Source organism: Tupaia chinensis, unplaced genomic scaffold, assembly GCF_000334495.1.
Source record: "Tupaia chinensis unplaced genomic scaffold, TupChi_1.0 Scaffold143624_1, whole genome shotgun sequence".
Classification (NCBI taxonomy): domain Eukaryota; kingdom Metazoa; phylum Chordata; class Mammalia; order Scandentia; family Tupaiidae; genus Tupaia; species Tupaia belangeri.
This window is the reverse complement of record NW_006203472.1, coordinates 1,463,797-1,482,345: the sequence shown is the minus strand read 5'-3', so window position 1 is coordinate 1,482,345 and position 18,549 is coordinate 1,463,797. Positions and strand designations below refer to the sequence as shown.

The 18,549-nt window shown below is 45.6% G+C and overlaps 2 protein-coding genes across 5 annotated transcripts in view; one reads left to right on the top strand and one right to left on the bottom strand.

Annotated features, from left to right (window-relative positions):
• Window positions 1–7,922, bottom strand: part of SIRT3 (sirtuin 3) — a 41,642-nt gene extending 33,720 nt beyond the window's left edge. For 3 of the 4 annotated variants that reach the window (XM_006164461.3, XM_027766671.1, XM_027766672.1), the window contains exon 1: window positions 7,178–7,442. In XM_006164461.3, the coding sequence (XP_006164523.2) occupies window positions 7,178–7,425 (248 nt within the window). In that variant the 5' untranslated portion in view covers window positions 7,426–7,442. Of the gene's footprint in view, window positions 1–7,177; window positions 7,443–7,770 lie in introns of those variants that run through there. The other variant, XM_027766673.1, reaches the window with a different exon arrangement.
• A 4-nt stretch (window positions 7,923–7,926) lies between these two features.
• Window positions 7,927–18,549, top strand: part of PSMD13 (proteasome 26S subunit, non-ATPase 13) — a 14,370-nt gene continuing 3,747 nt past the window's right edge. The window contains exons 1-9 of the mRNA XM_006164462.3: window positions 7,927–8,099; window positions 9,403–9,481; window positions 13,341–13,375; window positions 13,463–13,518; window positions 13,748–13,791; window positions 13,957–14,043; window positions 15,920–16,091; window positions 17,225–17,304; window positions 17,384–17,509. Coding sequence (XP_006164524.1) covers window positions 8,005–8,099; window positions 9,403–9,481; window positions 13,341–13,375; window positions 13,463–13,518; window positions 13,748–13,791; window positions 13,957–14,043; window positions 15,920–16,091; window positions 17,225–17,304; window positions 17,384–17,509 — 774 coding nt within the window. The 5' untranslated portion in view covers window positions 7,927–8,004. The remainder of the gene's footprint in view (window positions 8,100–9,402; window positions 9,482–13,340; window positions 13,376–13,462; window positions 13,519–13,747; window positions 13,792–13,956; window positions 14,044–15,919; window positions 16,092–17,224; window positions 17,305–17,383; window positions 17,510–18,549) is intronic.

Sequence of the window (18,549 nt, the reverse complement as noted above, 5' to 3'; positions counted from 1 at the left end):
ATCCTCAAAAAAAATCTCCTGGGAGTGATAAATAAATATAGTAAATCGGTGGGTTACAATGTCAGTATACAAGAATCCATAGCATTTCAATACACCAACAACAAACAGAATGAGGTAGACTTAAAGAAAGCAATCTTATTCAAAATAGCCACAAAATAAATAAATAAATAAAATACCTAGGAATAAACCTAACCAAAGAAGTCAAAGACCTCTACAAAGAAACACTATGAAAAACTCAAAAAACAAATTTGAAGTGATCTGAAAAACTGGAAAGAAATCCCATGTTCCTGAATTGGAAGAATATAATAAAAATGTCAATCCTGCCCAATTTAATTTACAAATTTAATGGAATATCGATCAAATTACCAGAGATATTCTTCACAGAATTAGGAAGAAAAAAAAATACCATAAAATTTGTCTAAAATCAAATTTCCAAAGCAATACTGCACTAAAAGTATAAAGTAGGATGCATCTTGCTCCCTGACCTCAAAATATATTTAAAAACTGTGATAATCAAAACAGCATAATACTGGCACGAAAACAGGCAGGTAGACTAACGGGTCGGAATAGAGAACCCTGAAATAAACCCCTAAACATACAGCCAACTGATTTTTTACAAAGGGCATAAGACAATCTAGTGGGGAAAACAAAATCTCTTGCAAATGGTGCTCAAAAACCTGGCTCTCCACCTGCAGAAAAATGAAACTGGACTCATATTGCTCACCTTTAACAAAAATCAATTAAAAATGGATCAAAGATCTAATATAAAACCTCAAACTATAAAACTGCTGGTAAAAAATACAGGGGAAACTCTTGGAGACATCGAAGTAGGCAAAGACTTCGTAAATAAGACCTCCAAAGCAGAGGCAATCGTCCTGAAAATAGACAAGTGTGATTACATTAAGTTAAAAAGCTTCTGCACAACAAAAGAAACAGTAATTGGAGTGAAGACACAACCCTCAGAATGGGAGAATATATTTGTAAATTCTACCTCAGATAAGGGACTGATAACCAGAAATATACAGGGATACAGGAAACACAAGCGGCTTACTGAAAACATACACACACAAGCACACACACACACACACACAAAACAACAACAAAACAATCAAAAGATGGGAAAATGAGCTGAAAACACAACTCTCCAAGGAAGACATGTGAACAACCAAAAATTAATGAAAAAATGCTCAATATCCCTTATCATAAGGGAGATGCAAATCAAAACCACAATGAGATACCACCTAACCTCAGTCAGAATGGCTAAGATTAAGAAAAGAATGATGAATGCTGACAAGGCTACCGTGAAAAGGGAACTCTCCTACACTGTTAGTGAGAACATAAATTAGTACAGTCACTCTGGAGAACAATATGGAAGCTCCTCAAAACCCTACAAATAGAACTACCTTATGATCCAGCAGTTCCACTCCTGATATCTACCCAAAGGATAGAAATACACTAAATTGGAAAAACACTTGCACACCATGTTTATTGCAGTATTATTCACAGTTGTTAAGACATGGAATTAACCCAAATGTCCAAAAACAGATGAACTGAAAAAGTGTGGCACATAAACTCTATGGAATACTATTCAGCCATGAAAAACAATGAAACTCTGGCATTTAATAGAAAGTGGACAAATATGGAAGATTTAATACTAAGTGAAGCAAGTCAGACTATGAAAGAGAAGCATTGTATGTCCCCACTTAATATTGGGTTGTTGGAAAAGTCATGATGCATTTTTGCATAGACGAACAGAAAAAATATACCACAGCTTTTCCGACAACTCAGTATATACCTAATGTCTGTACTCTAGCAGAAACTGAAAGATTGAAAGGTATAAAAAAATGTAAAGCAACTATAGATCCTAGAGTCAGTGGGAGGATGCATGCAATGTGTGTGGGGGGGGATAGGAGGGAGGGAATCAAGGGTTTTTTGGTTTTAAAAAAAGCAAAACATTTAAGGGACACAAAATGAAAACTTATCTGTTGATAAAGGTGTATGGGAATATCTGACTGGACTAATACAAAGTGCATTTGTGCTGGGAAAGTTCATTTTGTGTTGCGAAGACATACACTGATTAAATGTAAAAACACAAGAAAAGAAAAAATAATAAATTTAAAAATAAATAAAATAAAAAGAAGTACACACAGCAGGAAAAAGTGCTCCCCCACTTCCCCGTGCTGTTGCAGAGATGGCCACAGATCCTAAACAAGGTTCTGAGCATCAACAGGCTTCTCTTATGCGTAAGTCCATGAGGCTGAAAAAGGGGTTTTCTAATAAGAACTAGCCAGATGTTTAAGAATAAAGAGGGGGGCTGGCAAGTGGCGTGCTGGTTAAGGGCACTGGACTCCCACATGACCGACCCCAGTTCAAGTCTCAGACCTGGCAGCTTGCTTTCTGACTCTCCCTTCCCCTTCTCTCTCACTCTCGCTCTCACTCTGTTCCTCCCTGGTCAAATTAAAATAATAAATACAGTTAAATAAAATAATTCTTAAAGAAAAAAGAATAAAAAGGGAAAACCCTGGCTCCAATACCTAATAAATGTCCCACTCCACAGAGCATGAAAGTCTAGCTCTTCATTTTAAGATCTTCACCCAAAAAACATTTACTGATCTCTTCCTACATGCAAACCATTGAGAAACACAAAACAAATGAGGACAGTGATTACTATTATTGAGTAGTATCTTACATTCAGTGAACGCAGAAACTTAAACACATTTCTCATCTATATAAGGAAAATGTGAGGAACTGAAAAGGCATGGACAATGTTTTGGCAAAGGTCTGGATGAAAGTATGAGGGCACTTCAAGAAATCTGTGGAAAAATGGAATTAAAAGATAAAAATAAAATATGTAAATCTTCCCAAGATCTATCATGTTCAAAACAGTTTTATAAGTGGGAACCAGCAGTTAGCGTAATGGCTATGTCACTGGACTCCCACGTAGTCGACCGCGGTTTGCGTCTCGGAGCCAGTGGCTTAAATCTCACGCCGGGCGCGTGTGCGTGCGTGCCCAAGATCCCGAGAGGAGAATGGAGGAGAAGGGATTGCGGCGTGACCACCCCCCCTCGGGGGGGTGATTTCTCGCTTTCTGTCTCTATGTCTCTCTCTGTCTGGCGAGCGCACGCGCCCTATAGCAAAAATCTCTCAAAAAAAAAAAAAACAGTTTTATAAGTGATGACACTAGGCATTTAGCCCATCCCTAAAGAGCTGGGGACCTTAGAAATTTAACGATGTCAGTGCAGCCTAGTTTACATTATTAACTGAAGAAATATGGGTGCCCTTTAAAGTTTTTTTAAAATTAGTAAACAAAAAGAAGACAGGAGCCAAACCAGGACTGTAAGATGGAGGCCTAATGATTCCCATGGAAACCTCACCAAATGGCCATAGTTCGCTAGAGGAACGAGCAAGAACTGCCATGGTTGACAAGGACTCTCCTGGAAGGCTTTCTCAAGCATGTTTCTGCTATAGCTTTGGCTCTTTCTCAGAACACTCATCAGAAGCAGATGTTACCATTCTTTGGCCCTTCAAAAAGGACGCAAAAATGAAAAGTTCATGATTACGTGTATGCTAATATCTTTAGACTAACATACAGTATATTCATGAGGGAAAAAATCATTTTCTATGTTGAAAAGATATACAGCAACTAGGGGAACAGCAGTTAGCGTAATGGTTATGTCGCTGGACTCCCATGTAGTCGACCACAGTTCGAGTCCCGGACCCGGAGGCTTAAACTCACGCCGGGTGCGTGTGCGTGCATGCCCAAGATCCTGAAAGGAGAATGAAGAAAGGATTGTGGCGTGGCCAACCCCCTGGGGAGTGATTTCTCACTTTCTATCTCTCTGTCTGTCTCTGTCTGTCTGGCGAGCGCATGTGCCCTATAGCAAAAACCTCTCAAAAAAAAAAAAAAAAAAAGATATACAGCAACTGAATGTAAAAATAAGAAAAAATCAAAAGTCGGGGCCAGCAGATGGTGTAGTGATTATGTCGCTGAACTCCCACATGGCTGACCACAGTCTTGAGTCCTGGACCCGTGGCTTGAAAATCACACCAGGTATGTGTGTGCGCATGCCCGAGATCCTGGGGGGAGAATGGAGGAGAAGGGATTGTGGCATGGTCAACCACTGGGGGATGATTTCTCACTTTCCTTCTCACTGTCTCTGTCTCTCTCTGGTGAGCACACACACCCTAATGCAAAAACCTCTTTAAAAATAAATAACTAAATAAAAAAGTCAACAAGCAAAATAACTTGAGCATACCAAAAAACTGTTGCTGTGATTTTGCTTTTTTTTTTTTTTCTTTTTTACTTTACCAAGGGAACATCATGAGTTCACTGGAAGTGGGGGAGGGTGATGAGAAAGAACATTCCCCCGTCCCCCACGCTCATGGGGGAAGGCCACACCACAGTCCCTTCTCTTCCATTTCTCCCTTCTTTTGGAATTTTGGGACACACAAGCACAGGCACCCACTCTTTAGTTTGGTTTTGAATTTGCCAGAGGGCACACCTAGCGAGAAAGGACACTGGAGAAAGAAAGTAACCCCATGAGGGATGACCACACCAGTCTTCTCTTCCATGTCTCCCTCTCTTTGAGATTCTCGGCACACATGTACACATGCCTGGTGTGTTTTTTAAGCCTCCAGGTCCAGGGCTTGAATGTGCAGTTGGCCATGAAGCCAGCTGCCTTAACCACCATGCCAAAGGCTGGCTCAAACTCTGCTCTTGACCAGTTGACCTGTACTCTGATGACATCACATCCACCTCTTGGTAGTTAGCGCTTTGATTGTGCTTTGTCTTCAGGATCAGACCGATGAAGCCATCTGCCATCTCTTGGTACAACTGTTTGAATAAATGCTTCGGGATCTTGATCTTACTTTTTAAAAAGTTCCATTGAAGGCTCTGCTCTTGTCAGCAGCTGATCTGAGTTTCCATACCCATTGAGCAGGAAGTTTGCTCAACTGTAGTGTTTCAGTCAGAACTGAGTCAGCTGAACCAAATGAGATGTCTGTGGTGTTGGCGGTTGGGTGTGGTGGTGTTGTGGTTGGGGGGTGGGGGGGGGGGGGCTGCTGTTAAACATCAGCCGTCTTCAATTACGGCATAATGAGATGAATTTCTTCCTCACAAATTGATATAGATGATCTGCCTCTGCAGGCATCATCCTATCTCTTCTTTTTTGTTTTGTTTCTTTGCCCACCCAAGGGCATGTGAGCGAGAGAGAGAGAGAGAGAGAGAGAGAGAGAGAAAAGGAGGGTGAAAGAGCTCCCCCTCTCCATGGGGCATAGTCACACAGTAATCCCTTCTCCTCCATGTCTCCATCCTGTCTGGGTCTTGGGCATGTAGGCACCAGGGGCACGCACGCTCCAGGGCCAGGCGTGTTTCTCAAGCTGTAAGGGCCAGGATTTGAACCACGTGGTTGGCCATGTTGGATCCAGCTCCCTTAACAACTAGGCCAGAGGGTCAACCCATTATCTTGTCCTTAAAACCAGTCATCCATTGATAAATTGCTTATTTTCTTGGGCACTGTTCTCATAATTTTTTCAGAAAGTATCAATGGTTTCACCATTCTCTAGACGTCACCATAAATTTGGTGTTTGTTCTTGCTTCGATTTTAGCAGAATTTATGTTGCTGTGAAAAAGGGCTCTTTTCAAACTGCTATTTTATCCTGTTTAGTGCCTCAAATTAGATTATATCCTGGCATGTTGTAACAAGTTAGAAGTTATTTTGGCACAAAAGATTTGTGAGGGCCAACTCCACAGCCTAGTGGTTAAGGTGAGCTGGACCCCACAAGTCCAACCACGGTTTTAATCCCCACCCAGTGGCCGGAAGAACACACTGAGTGCAAGTGTGTGTATGCCCCAAACGAACAGACAATAGGACAAAGGACTGCAATGAGACCGTACCCCACTGGGGAGTGCTTTCTCCTCCTCTCTGCGCTGTCTCTGGCAAGTGCACATGCATTCTGACAATTACAAACATTTTCTTTGGGCCAGCAGGTGGTGTGGTGGTTAAGGTGCTAGAATTCTCCCATGGCCAACCGCAGTTCAAGTCCTGAACCTAGCAACTTGCTTTCTCAACTCATGTGAAAAAAATAATTATAAAAAAATTACATAAATAATTCTTTAAAAACGTGTCTTTAATGAAACCCATGCATACTTTTTTCATAAAACACATTTCCTGTGAACTTCTCGAAGACCCCTTTGTGTATGCTACACTGTATGAAACTGGGGGGACCATGAAAGGCAGGTGTGAGTGCTACTGGGAGGAACTACTGTGGAAGGACACACAATGGGTGAATTCACGTAAAATCTAAAGTCGAGGAGCAGAAATCCCAGAGTGCTGAAAGCTGTGACAGTGGGACACTTCTCACAGGCAGCCCTCCACCTCCTGTTTTAGGACGGGTGGAAGCAAGAATCTGTTTAATAACACTAAATCAGTCTTGCAGTTGATCTCTGATTTCAGAATTAGTTCCAAGGAAGCAAGTGTGGGTCTGTCCTGGTGCCTACTCTATCCCCAATTCCTGGAACAATCTGACACAGAAGAACAGTTCAATAAAAGGCTTCTTGGTACGACAAGTGACGCCTCAAGGTCTCCTTATTAAACTCTTTACCCATATTTTCAGTAGCCATCAGCAAGGAGTGCCTGTACCCTTATCTACGTAACTATCCACCCATTACAGGGCTTTTACGTTCCTTTCCTAACAACTACAATCAACAGCTACAGACCTTAAGATTTTGCATACATAGGCTCAGTAGCTGAATAAGATTTCCAAAAAGTGTAATTACTGTGTGGATACCATACATCCAGGGATATTAATAGCACAAACTGTACCGGGGGCAATTAACACGTTAAATATAAACACCTTTAGATCCAGCTGTCCCAATACTAGGAATTTACCCAAAAACCAGATGCAAGCAAGGTTATTCACCATAGCATTATCCGTGCTAACTGAAGTATACGCTATTTCAATAAGGGTTTTTTGCCGAGATGCATTATGCGACATCCTCCCGATAACGGACTTCTACGGGCCAGAATACAGACTGAGAACGCATTTTTGTAGGAATGGAAGTAACTCCAAGACATACCGTTAAAAAAGGCAAGGTACAGAACAGAATCTATACTTGAGAAGGGGCTGAGGTGTCGAAAATGAACACCCAAGAATTGTCTGTACAACCCCAAAATACCTGCGAAAGAAGAAACAAGGAACTGGTGCCCTCGGACGCCTCTGGAATACCCTTGGAGCTGTGGGACTAGGAAGCGACATCTTAAACACGCGCGCCGCCAGCAGGTTCTCGGCCCGCAGCACAATGTTCCCACCCGCCCCCGCACGGACGCCTGACGTCCCCATCCACGCAGGCCCACAGCCGCGCGGACCGTCCCCCAGACCCTTCAGCCTGAGGCTGGCAAAGGCGCGCCGACCCCACAGCGCCATGTCCCCGCCGCCGCCCGGAGCCCGAGCTCCGCCCCGGCGCTCCCGCCCCGCCCCCCACGCTCGGCCCCGCCCCGCGGGCCCGCCCAGGTGGAGCGAGGTGGCCGTTCCCTAGAATGTTGGATCTGGCTTCTCGCTCCCAACGCCAAACTGGGATCCCGCATTTCTCTGCCGTGCACTCCCAACCGGAATGGTGATGATAACCAAAACTTCCTAGGCGCTTGCTATGGTTCAGGCATGACATTTACACTTAGTCCTCGCACACTACTGGGAAGGTACTATGGCCTTCTCTGAGAAGCGAAAATGCAGCCACGCTGCCATTGGCCGATCGACCCCAGGCGCTGGCACCTTCTTATGCCTCAGTGGTACGGCCGGGAGCGCGTAAGATCTGGCCACAACCCAGAAGAGACTGTCCGAAAGGAGAGGCGCGGTTACCCTGGCAACCAGCGGGCCGCGGACGTCGGACACTGCGCTCCCGGCGTGCCCCGCGCGGCGCGGCGCCGGAAGTGAGTGAGCACTTCCGGCCATCCCTGCGGAGCTGACATCTCAGTTGTGCCTCTGTCCTGGGCTCGTCCTGCAGTCATGAAGGACGTACCGGGCTTCCTACAGCAGAGCCAGAGCTCCGGGCCGGGGCAGGCCGCCGTGTGGCACCGTCTAGAGGAGCTCTACACGAAAAAGTGAGCGCCGAGCCGAGGGGCCCCGGAAATAGGGCGAGACGGAGGGGCTGGAGAGACGGGGGGCTTCCTTCTGGGACCGAGGACGCTCAGACCCGAGAGCAGAGAGAGTGGGCGAGGACGTGTGGGGAGAGCCGGTACCGGAGGAGGCAGGGCCGAGGGTGAGAGGGGTTAAGGAGTAGACCGCTAGGGTTTGGGGAGCTAGGAGTCCCTGCTTCCCTGACCGAGGGGCTGTCTCAGCCGTCTGGCCGCCCTTTCTGGCCTTACTAAAGGGGTTCAGGCTGGCCTGCGATTTTAGCTCTTGACCCCGGTCAGACAAGCAAACACACTTTGAGAGCCAGATCGCCACCCCTTTCGGAAACCATGGTCGTACCCAGCCTTGTCGTGTCACGGTCTGGAGCCGATAGACCAGAGGCCAGTGCAGTTTTCTTGTTTTCCATTTTGATTCAGTTGCCTGATTACGTGGGATGCATGCACTCACACCCTCTCCCGTTGTCCCTCCTTTCCATTCTATTTCACATTGCGCTCCGTGCTCCTAGAGACTTCTCAGAGTTTGGGTTGGTTTAAAACAGGATGAACTTCGGAATAATTCAATCGTGTGTTGCTGCTCACCAACCTCATTTAAAATGAATAGAATACACCGCTAGCCTCAGGCTAGAGCTGTTAGCCAGGAAAATACACCTCCTCTAGTAACCGTGTCCTGTTCATTTTAGCCTAGCGCCTTTCACGCAGTGTGCAATATACACATTGATGCTCAGCAGCCTTCTGCAATTAGCACTTGTTGAGAGAAAATTCTCAGTGTTTGCTGAATAACTGCTTATGTTGAGTAGCACCTGGTCGTTTTCAAACATTTCATCTGCGTTATTAAATACTAACCTTCGGTTTTTGGGTGTCACCGGTTTTGTACATTAGCTTGTGTCTTCCTTCAGTCATCCCAATCACAGATAAGGAAACCGAAGCTCAGTTTAGTTACCTTCCTTGAGATTCTCAGCTAATAAGTAGAAGAGCCAGGAATTCAACTTAGATGTACATAATTTCAAAGTTACTTTCTCCAGTCAGACCTTACGACGACAGCCTTTTGAGGTAGCCTAGACAGATGTGCTCCATTTCACAGCTGGGAAAATGGAGTCTCAGAAGTGAAGTGATCTCAAAGCGATATAACCGTTATAACCGTTCAGTAGCAGAGCCAGCATTCTCTCCGCTACACAGTAGAGACTGGTTAGTATTTGTTACATGGTCAGACCATCAAGAATGGGGGGGTGGCTGGGTGTTGGTTTATAGGTCTCAAGGGCTTTGTCTTTTCCAGGTTGTGGCATCAATTGACACTTCAGGTGCTTGATTTTGTGCAGGACCCATGCTTTGCCCAAGGAGATGGTCTCATTAAGGTAAATAATTTACCCTTTTATTCTCCTTAACAGCATTGAAAGATATATACCACTTTTATCTTTTTTTTTTTTTAGAGAGAGGTTTTTGCTATAGGGCTCATGCACTCACCAGAAAGACAGAAAGAGGTAGACAGAAAGCAAGAAATCACCCTCCGAGGGAACGGCCACACCACAATCCCTTCTCCCCCATTCTCCTCTCGTGATCTTGGGCACACACGCACGCATGCCCAGTGTAGTGTAAGCCACTAGGGCTGGTATTCGAACCATGGTCAACTACATGAGAGTCCAGCAACATAGCCATTATGCCAACTGCTGGTCCCAGAAAGATAAATATCACTTTTATCTTTTTGTTGTATTTCATTTTATGGTTTTTTTTTTTTGATGTAGAAGCAGATATTAAAAGGTTAAATAACTGACCATAGGTCACAGCTAATGAGTAACAAAAGAAGATTCAAACACAGACATTCTGGTGTCTAATAGTATGCCCTGATATCGATATTTTATTGCTATTTTTTGTTTGTTTATTTGGAAAGGTTTTTGCTATAGGGCACATGCACTTGCCAAAGAGACAGAAAGCAAGAAATCACCCCCCAAGGGGGATGGCCACACTGTAGTCCCTTCTCCTCCATTCTCCTCTTGGGATCTTGGGCACACATGCACACATACACACCCGGCATGAGTTTAAGCCACCAGGTCCAGGACTCGAACTGCAGTTGACTACATGGGAGTCCAGCAACATAGCCATTATGCCAATTGCTGGTCCCAATACTTTATTGTTTATAGATTTTTTTTTTAGTATTGCTCTTTTGGAAAACTTACTCGAAATTTCAAAGTTTTATACCAGTTAGGCAGTGCAAGTGAATATAGAGAGGATTACCTTAGGACTCTTAAATAGCTGCCATCACTTCCCTCACCCACACTGACTCTGCTTGCCGAAACTCTTCTATCTTGGACATTGTGGAAGATAGAACAGGGGCTGGAGGGGGAGTCCATGATGTCATGCCCCCTTGGTAATAGAGTACTTTCAGAATTTTATCAATAGAAAGAAAATTCAGTCTCTTTCCCAAACTTTCCTGATCCCCTAACAGAGCTCCACAAATTTGCTTACTGGTAGACTCCTCTTTGAAGTCTTACCCTTTGGTACCTTTCTCTGACTCTGAGTGAGTCAGATTTATACCAGCATTGTGGCTGATAGCTAGCTTCTTCATTGTAGGTCACCTCTCCCCAAGACATTGCTTGTTATGTGCTCAGTGAAACTTCCCAACCCTACTACCCCACCTCCTGGGCTTGTGAGGTCTTTCTCGTTGTTTATACCCATACATTTGGCATTTCACTCCCTGGAGGAACTGGAGGTCTCGATTTTGCATTCTGAGTTGTAGACTGTGTGGAAAGTGATGAACCAGACATGTCTTAATACTTGTTTCCTGAAATTCTGTCTCATAGTAATGGAGAACTTGTTCCTTGTTTTCTTATCTTTAAATCTCTTTCCTACATATGACAAAATATTCTCTTAACCTCCTGTTAATGTAACACTTACTCATGTTGGCAGATTTGAGTTTATTTTTTTCATGGACAAAATAAAACTTTAAGAATTATCAGGACTAGCAGTTAGCGTAATGGCTATGTCACTGGACTCCCATGTAGTCAACCGCGGTTCGCGTCCCGGACCCGGTGGCTTAAAACTCATGCCAGGCATGTGTGCGTGCGTGCCTAAGATCCCGAGAGGAGAATGGAGGAGAAGGGATTGCGGTGTGACCATCCCCCCTGGGGGGTGATTTCTAACTTTCTGTCTCTCAGTTTCTCTCTGTCTGTCTGGCAAGTGCACGCGCCCTATAGCAAAAACCTCTTTAAAATAAAAAAAAAGAAAGAATTATTGAGACCTAGCCCACATAAGTTCAGGATAGGTAGTATCATGAATTTGTAGTCACCAGAGGTAATTCTGACCTTCTGGATTTAGTGAGACTTCTTTTCTTTAGATAACTCTGTAAATTATAATAGGTATCAGGAATGTTAAAACATTCTCTTTTAATGAAGAAAATATCTTGATATAGTCTCTTGTGATTTAAAGACCCTTTTTAAATTTAGATGGCTATTTACTCTGCTCTCGATTTGACTGTCTAACTGCCACAGGGACGTTTTTATCTTCGTGTTGCAGAGGAACTTCAGGGGCTCCTTATCCAAAGCTGAAGACAGCTGGAGGCTCCCTGTCCCTACCTACCGTACCCATGCAGGGCCCTCCCTTTGCTCCGTTGCCTAGCCATAAGCTCAGGGTTGTTGTCAGTTCTCCTTCCCTGTGAAGCCCACACCTGAGCAAGTCTCGTTCATCTTCCCAGCTGCCTCTCAGACATCTTGTCTGTCCTCACGATCGTTCCCTCGCTGTCCTGTCTTTGCTACACGTAGCCTCTAACTAGTCTCTCCCTGTGCTCTCCTCTCTGCCCCAGCGTGTGTCTAAGTAGAAGTGTGGTCATGTGTCTCCATGGATGCGTCTGGCCTTCAGGACAGAGACCAGTCCTCAGTGTCTCCCCCTCTCCTTGTCCGTCAGAAATTCTCGGGAAGCATAATGCAGTCTTTTCTTCCGTGCTTTTGCATGTATTTGTTGCTGTCTGGAATGTTCTTCTCTCAGCTGCCCCTCTCCTATACAGATATCTGCCTAACTGTCCCTCATTTCTTGAAACCCCATTATTACCACTTGTGGAATACCCTTCTTTGACGCCTCTCCCTTTGGCTGACCCACCTGTGTGCTTTGTCTTCCTCGCTCTCCCACTCACAGTACTGTCATGGGTTTGGTTACAGACTGTCTTCCCCACTCGGCCAGGAGTTCCTTGTGTTCTACTGTTTGTCATACACATTCTGTCTGTAGTTCCTGGCAGAAAGTCAGGAAGTGCTCGAGTGTGTGCTGAATGGCTAGGAAATTTGGTCCTGCAACATAATTGGCCTGTAATCGTCTAAACTCTAAGGGAAGTCCATTACGTTTAGTTAGTAAACATTTCAAACTGATAATCTGTTTTGCTTAAGAATGGCTTGGAGGGGGAACCAGCAGTTAGCGTAATGGCTATGTCGCTGGACTCCCACGTAGTCGACCGCGGTTCGCGTCCTGGACCCGGTGGCTTAAAAATCACACCGGGTGCGTGTGCGTGTGTGCCCAAGATCCCGAGAGGAGGATGGAGGAGAAGGGATTGCGGCGTGACCATCCCCCCTGGGGGGTGATTTCTCGCTTTCTGTCTCTATGTCTCTGTATGTCTGTCTGGCGAGCGCGCGTGCCCTATAGTGAAAACCTCTTCAAAAAAAAAAGAATGGCTTGGAGGAAGAATATAGGAATGGTTGGGGCCACCTGATGGTGGGGGGGTTAAGGTGCTGGATCCCCCACGGCTGACTCCAGGTTCAAGTCCCAGACCTGGCGGCCTGATAACCATGTAAGGTGCGTGTGCGTGCATGCCCCACATCCTGAGAGGAGAATGGAAGAGAAGGGATTGTGGCATGGCCATCCGCCGGGGAGTGATTTCTCATTTTCTCGTTCTCTGTCTTTCTCCCTTACACACCCAAGGGGAAAAAAAAGAAAGAAAGAAAATTAGTTCTTTGGGAGATTCTAAATTGGTATTCTGATCCCCCAAAGCTACAGTAGAAAGAAATCCTAGTTTTCTTTAGTAATACATTCGTGATCGTCTTGTGAAGTTAAGCCCTAATGTGGGTTTGCTGTCGTTTAGTAGACGTTGTGCAATACTTACTCTGTGACGGACTTCGTGGTTTGCAAAGGCACAACTTGGTAACATTGACATCACCTCTCTAACTATGAGTAGTGTTGAGAGTCTTGATTTTGCAGAAAGACGTCCTATAATAACTCTCTGTTTTGGTTCCACAGCTTTATGAAAACTTCATCAGTGAATTTGAGCACAGGTAAAACCTCTCTGTCTGTTTTTACTTTGAAAACGAGTGCATTGAGGGCATTCGTCGACAGTGAAAGGCTGGTGGTTTTCGTTTCAGGGTGAACCCTTTGTCCCTGGTAGAAATCATTCTCCATGTCGTGAGGCAGATGACTGGTAAGTCTCCCCTTGTCTCACAGAGGAGCAGACCTAAGTAGGAGTTAAAATGATCTGGAAATACAAGTTAATTAAACGTCTGTGTTTTCATAGGAAATACCAGATTCTAAGTTACGTTTTTGTTATCCTTTCTGACCTAAACCTAAAGATTATCCTACCCAACAGGGTCTTGGCTGGTAGCAACCAGTCGGCAAAGGTGGCTCTTCTGACTTTGGTCTTTCATTTCTAGATCCTAATGTAGCTCTGACTTTTCTGGAAAAGACGCGTGAGAAGGTAAACACGAAGGGCGAGCGCTGTCATTTAGAGTGTATGTGCTGTTGCTCACCGTCCACCCTTTGGAGATCGCGAGGTCTCGTTAAAGTTAAGTCCTTACACAGGTTGGGTTTGTCAGCTGGCTGGCTGTGCATCTGAGGTCTCCTTGCTTTTCGATGTCTGTAGGTGAAAAGTAGTGATGAGGCAGTGATCCTGTGCAAAACAGCGATCGGAGCTCTGAAGTTAAACATCGGAGACCTGCAGGTTACAAAGGTGAGGTCGCCATAGTACGGACTAACGTTCGGCTTCAAAGGTTATTTAAAGCTATAGAAGAAAAAAGCTCTCTTTCCACTTTAACTGTTTATTTTTAAATTACAGAAAGGTTGTAAAAATGGCACAAAGCACTCTCATACCCCAACCAACATTCCTCACTGTTCGCATTTTACCGCTCTCACCTGATCACCCTGTGTGCCTGTGTGTGGGTATGCCTGTGTGCATGCATGTGCAGCTTTCCTAACACCATTTAACAGTCAGTTACTGGGACCAGCAGTTAGCGTAATGGCTATGTCTCTGGCCTCCCACGTAGTCGACTGCGGTTCGCATCCCGGACCCAGTGGCTTAGAACTCATGCCAGGCGTGTGTGCGTGCATGCCCAAGATCCCGAGAGGAGAATGGAGGAGAAGGGATTGCGGCGTGGCCATCCCCTCTGGGGGGTGATTTCTCGCTTCCTGTCTCTCTGTCTCTGTCTGTCTGGCAAGTGCACGTGCCCTATAGCAAAAACCTCTCCAAAAAAAAAAAGAGTCAGTTGCTAATGTCATGACTATTACCCTTCCACAAAAGGGCACCCTTGTGTGGCTGCAGCATACCGGCCACCCAGAGCTCCACGGTACAGGCACCACCACCGACAGGCCATCTGCCACGCCTCTGCCCGCCTCTGCCTCCTAGAGGTTGTCAGAGTCTCCCATCTGTGTCTGTGCTTTTATTTAATGCAGTTTGAGGACAGGTGTGGATATGGCAGTGAGACCAACATACGAGATCAGTCCCCTTGTTTGACCAGAGACTGCGTGTGTTTTGGTTTGGTTTCATTTGTCTTGGTAACCATGATATTAAAATAGAGGGGATAAGATTTTAAAGTGTTCATGTTTTCATTGCCCAACAAGAAAACACTCTTTATTGTTATCGCTTCTCAATCTGACCCCACAAGAGTACTTCCTGCATTTTGCCTTGAAACATTAAGCTGTGCCAGCAGCTGTAAACCACTGGGAAGAGCGCTGCAGCGGGCACCCACGTGCCCCGGCCAGCTCAGGAGTGAAGCAGCCAGTTGGAGCCGTGGTGCCCCCCAGAGCACGCTCCTCCCCAACAAACCGCCTTCTCGTGCCCACGTGTCTTCTTATGCTTCACCAGATAGGGGTGAGCAGCCCTGAGGAAGGCCTGACTTGCTGTCTGATGCTGGGTGTGACAGTCATCATGTCATGCTCGCCAGCTCTTATTAACCCTCCCTGGTGTCTCACAGCACATGTATGCAGCCAGTCTCCTACGGAAAGGACTTAGCTTGCTTTTTTTATGTCACATGCAATGCTGCTATTATTCTGTGCCTGGTCCTTTGTTTACATGGGCAGTTTCACCAGGCGTATGCCTGGACACCACAGGGTAAGGCATATGCATCTCCATCCTCACCAGATACTGTCAGGTGTTTCTCCCCAGCGCCTTATGCCCACAGCACCATCCAGACCCCACACAGCTCTGTTTCTGGATATTCACGGACCAGATGTTGTTGAGGGTGTAATACCCATTTCTCAATTACTAGTGTTTCATTGGCCGTTCCACTTGTGGCTCCACAGCTGTAAGTCACCTGTTAATACCGTCTCGTTCTTCTACTGTGTTGCTTGACTCCTCACTGATTTGTGAGAGTTTTTTTTTATTTCCGTGGCCATAATCCTTTGCAGGTTACACGTGCTATAAATATCTCCTCCCAATTCGTATCTTGTCTTTGTACTGTTTTCTCTGTTCTCCAACTAAAGTTTTTCATTTGAATGTAATTACATTTAGCAAACTTTTGCTTTTGTGGTTTATGCTTTTCATCTTGTGATACATTGCATTCAAAGCCCATTAAGTTAACATCAAAGGTGACTTTGCTTCCTGCGCGCAGGAAACCATCGAAGATGTTGAGGAAATGCTGAACAACCTCCCTGGTGTGACATCAGTTCATAGTCGTTTCTACGATCTCTCCAGTAAATACTATCAAACAATTGGAAACCATGCATCTTATTACAAAGATGCTCTGCGCTTTCTGGGCTGTGTCGACATCAAGGACCTACCAGGTAACGTGGGGCCATTGAAGTCAAGTCACACAGGAGCTTGTTCTTCAGACATAGCAGCTGTGAGGTTCTTAGAGGAGTGGGTCTCAGAAATTACTCGGACCCATTCAGCCCTTTCTGAAGTAAAGGTGGGAAGTGTATTTAATTTCTACATCATATTGTCCCTAGCATTTAATTCAAATGAAAATGAGGCTACGTCTCCTGGCCTCTTCACACTTTTCAAAGTCCCTACTGTTGCCTAGGTCGGAAGTACTTATGGGAAATACAGCAGTGTGAATACCTTGTAACCACCATGCAGGATGAGGGCATGTGAAACTCCTCTAGCTGAGACTCGTGTATGAAAACAGGTTACAGACCTGTAGGACTGTATTACAAAACATTTCGACAATGGAAAGAGAAGTGGCCAGTAAGTGTTAGGTAGAAAAGAACTTGGCAGTGGTTTAGACGGCTTTCTCAAGACTAGAAGCTCAGAAGGCTAGCTCTTCAAAGATGTTGGTACAGTTTCCACTTCGGATCTCAGGGAAAAGACTGAGAATAATTAGTGCAGTCGGGAAAATAAGGAACTTGTTCTGTGGAAGCAAAGTAAATTAACACTAGTCTGAAAAGAGGCTAAGTGAAATAACTAAGATAAATAAGAGGGGGGCCGGCAGGTGGTATGGTCGGTAAGGGCGCTGGACTCCCACATGACCAACCACAGTTCAAGTCCTGGACCTGTCGGCTTGTTTTCTCACTTTCCCTCTCTTTCTCTCTTACTCTGTCCCTCTCTGGTCAAATTAAAATAAATAAAGTTATATAAAATAATTCTTACTTTAAAAAGGATAAATAAGAGGTGATCCTCCTTCCCATAGCAGGTGAGGGATTTAAGGAACTCGTCAATCCCCGTGGTATAGGCCGAAGATAGGAATAGGTTCACCTGTGCTCAGGGAATGACCATTGCCTGAGTGTGCTCCCCACACTCAGGCCTGTGTGGTCTCTGGTCGCACTCTAAGGCAGCCCAGTGCTTTAGAAGCGGCCTCTAGCACCAAGGCTCTGTAATATAACTATTACAGAAATAGTTTCCTTTGCTTTTTTGTTGTGTGAGATTTTTAAAGCCAAACAGGACTGGTGTAACTGGACATTTGTTGTTGCCGCCATAGTGTCTGAGCAGCAGGAGAGAGCCTTCACACTGGGACTGGCAGGGCTTCTTGGCGAGGGAGTTTTTAACTTTGGAGAACTCGTAAGTTGACCCTGGGTTCAGGACCCTGACAGGGCGGGAGGGCTGGGATTCCCTCAGCTGACTGTCTTCGTCCTCACAGCTCATGCACCCTGTGCTGGAATCGCTGAGGAACACTGACCGCCAGTGGCTCATTGACACCCTGTATGCCTTCAACAGTGGGAACGTGGAGAGATTCCAGGCTCTGAAGACTGCCTGGGGCCAGCAGGTCGGTGTCCCGTGATAGCCTGGCCCTTGTTCATCCCCGTATCTGCTTATTTAGTCAATAAGCGTTCATTGAGCATCTTCACCATGCATGCCAGGCTCACAGGGAGGCACTGGGCAGAGAGGAGACTAAGACAGGCCCGTGCTGGTGCTCATAGAGCAGGGCGTTAGATGGTGAAGTGTTGGGTCGTCAGAAAAGTCATGACGGGGGTCATTAGATGGCATGATTAGATGGCTGGGCTCCCACGTAGTCAGCTGCAGTTTAAGTCCCACACCCGATGGCTTCAAACTCATGCCAGGCGTGTGTGCATGCGTGCCCAAGATCTGAGAGGAGAATGGAAGAGAAGGCATTGTGGCATGGTCATCCTCCTGGGGGTGATTTCCCACTTTCTGTCTCTCTGTCTCTGGTGGGTACATGGGCCCTATAGCAAAAATCTCTCTAAAAGAAAAAGAGAAAAAAGAAAAGTGATGACATACTTTTGTATGCAAAAATGCATCATGACTTTCCTACAACCCAATGCTTAGTGCCATGAAGGAGAAGTAAAGAGTGTTCTGAGAATAGAGTACAGACCCTTCATCCATGCCAGGGGAAGGGGCTGGCACAGAAGGCGTCCCAGAAGTGATGGTGCTCTGGACCTCCTTGGAGGTGAGGGACGTGGTACCGAAGGAGCAGCCAACAGAGGGAAAGGGACTTCCAGCATGGTCGCCGAACCGCAGGAGGGCGTGTGGGGCGGCGTGGGCAGAGGGGTGATGAGGGGGCGAGGCCACAGGATGGGGGAGAAGCAGTGCGGGGTGAAGGGGGAGGAAGCCAGCGCAGGCGGAGGAGCCCCTTTGGGAGAGTTGGAAGAGTTACTTAATAAGGACTTGAACTTCAATAGTAAGTCTTACTCTTTTAAAAATGTATTATGGTCGGGGGGAGCTGTGAGGTGGCGTGGTTAAAGGCTCTGGACTCCCACATGGTCAACCGCAGTTTGAGTCTTATATACATATATTATACATATATACACACATATATATTATATATATATATATATACGCACATAT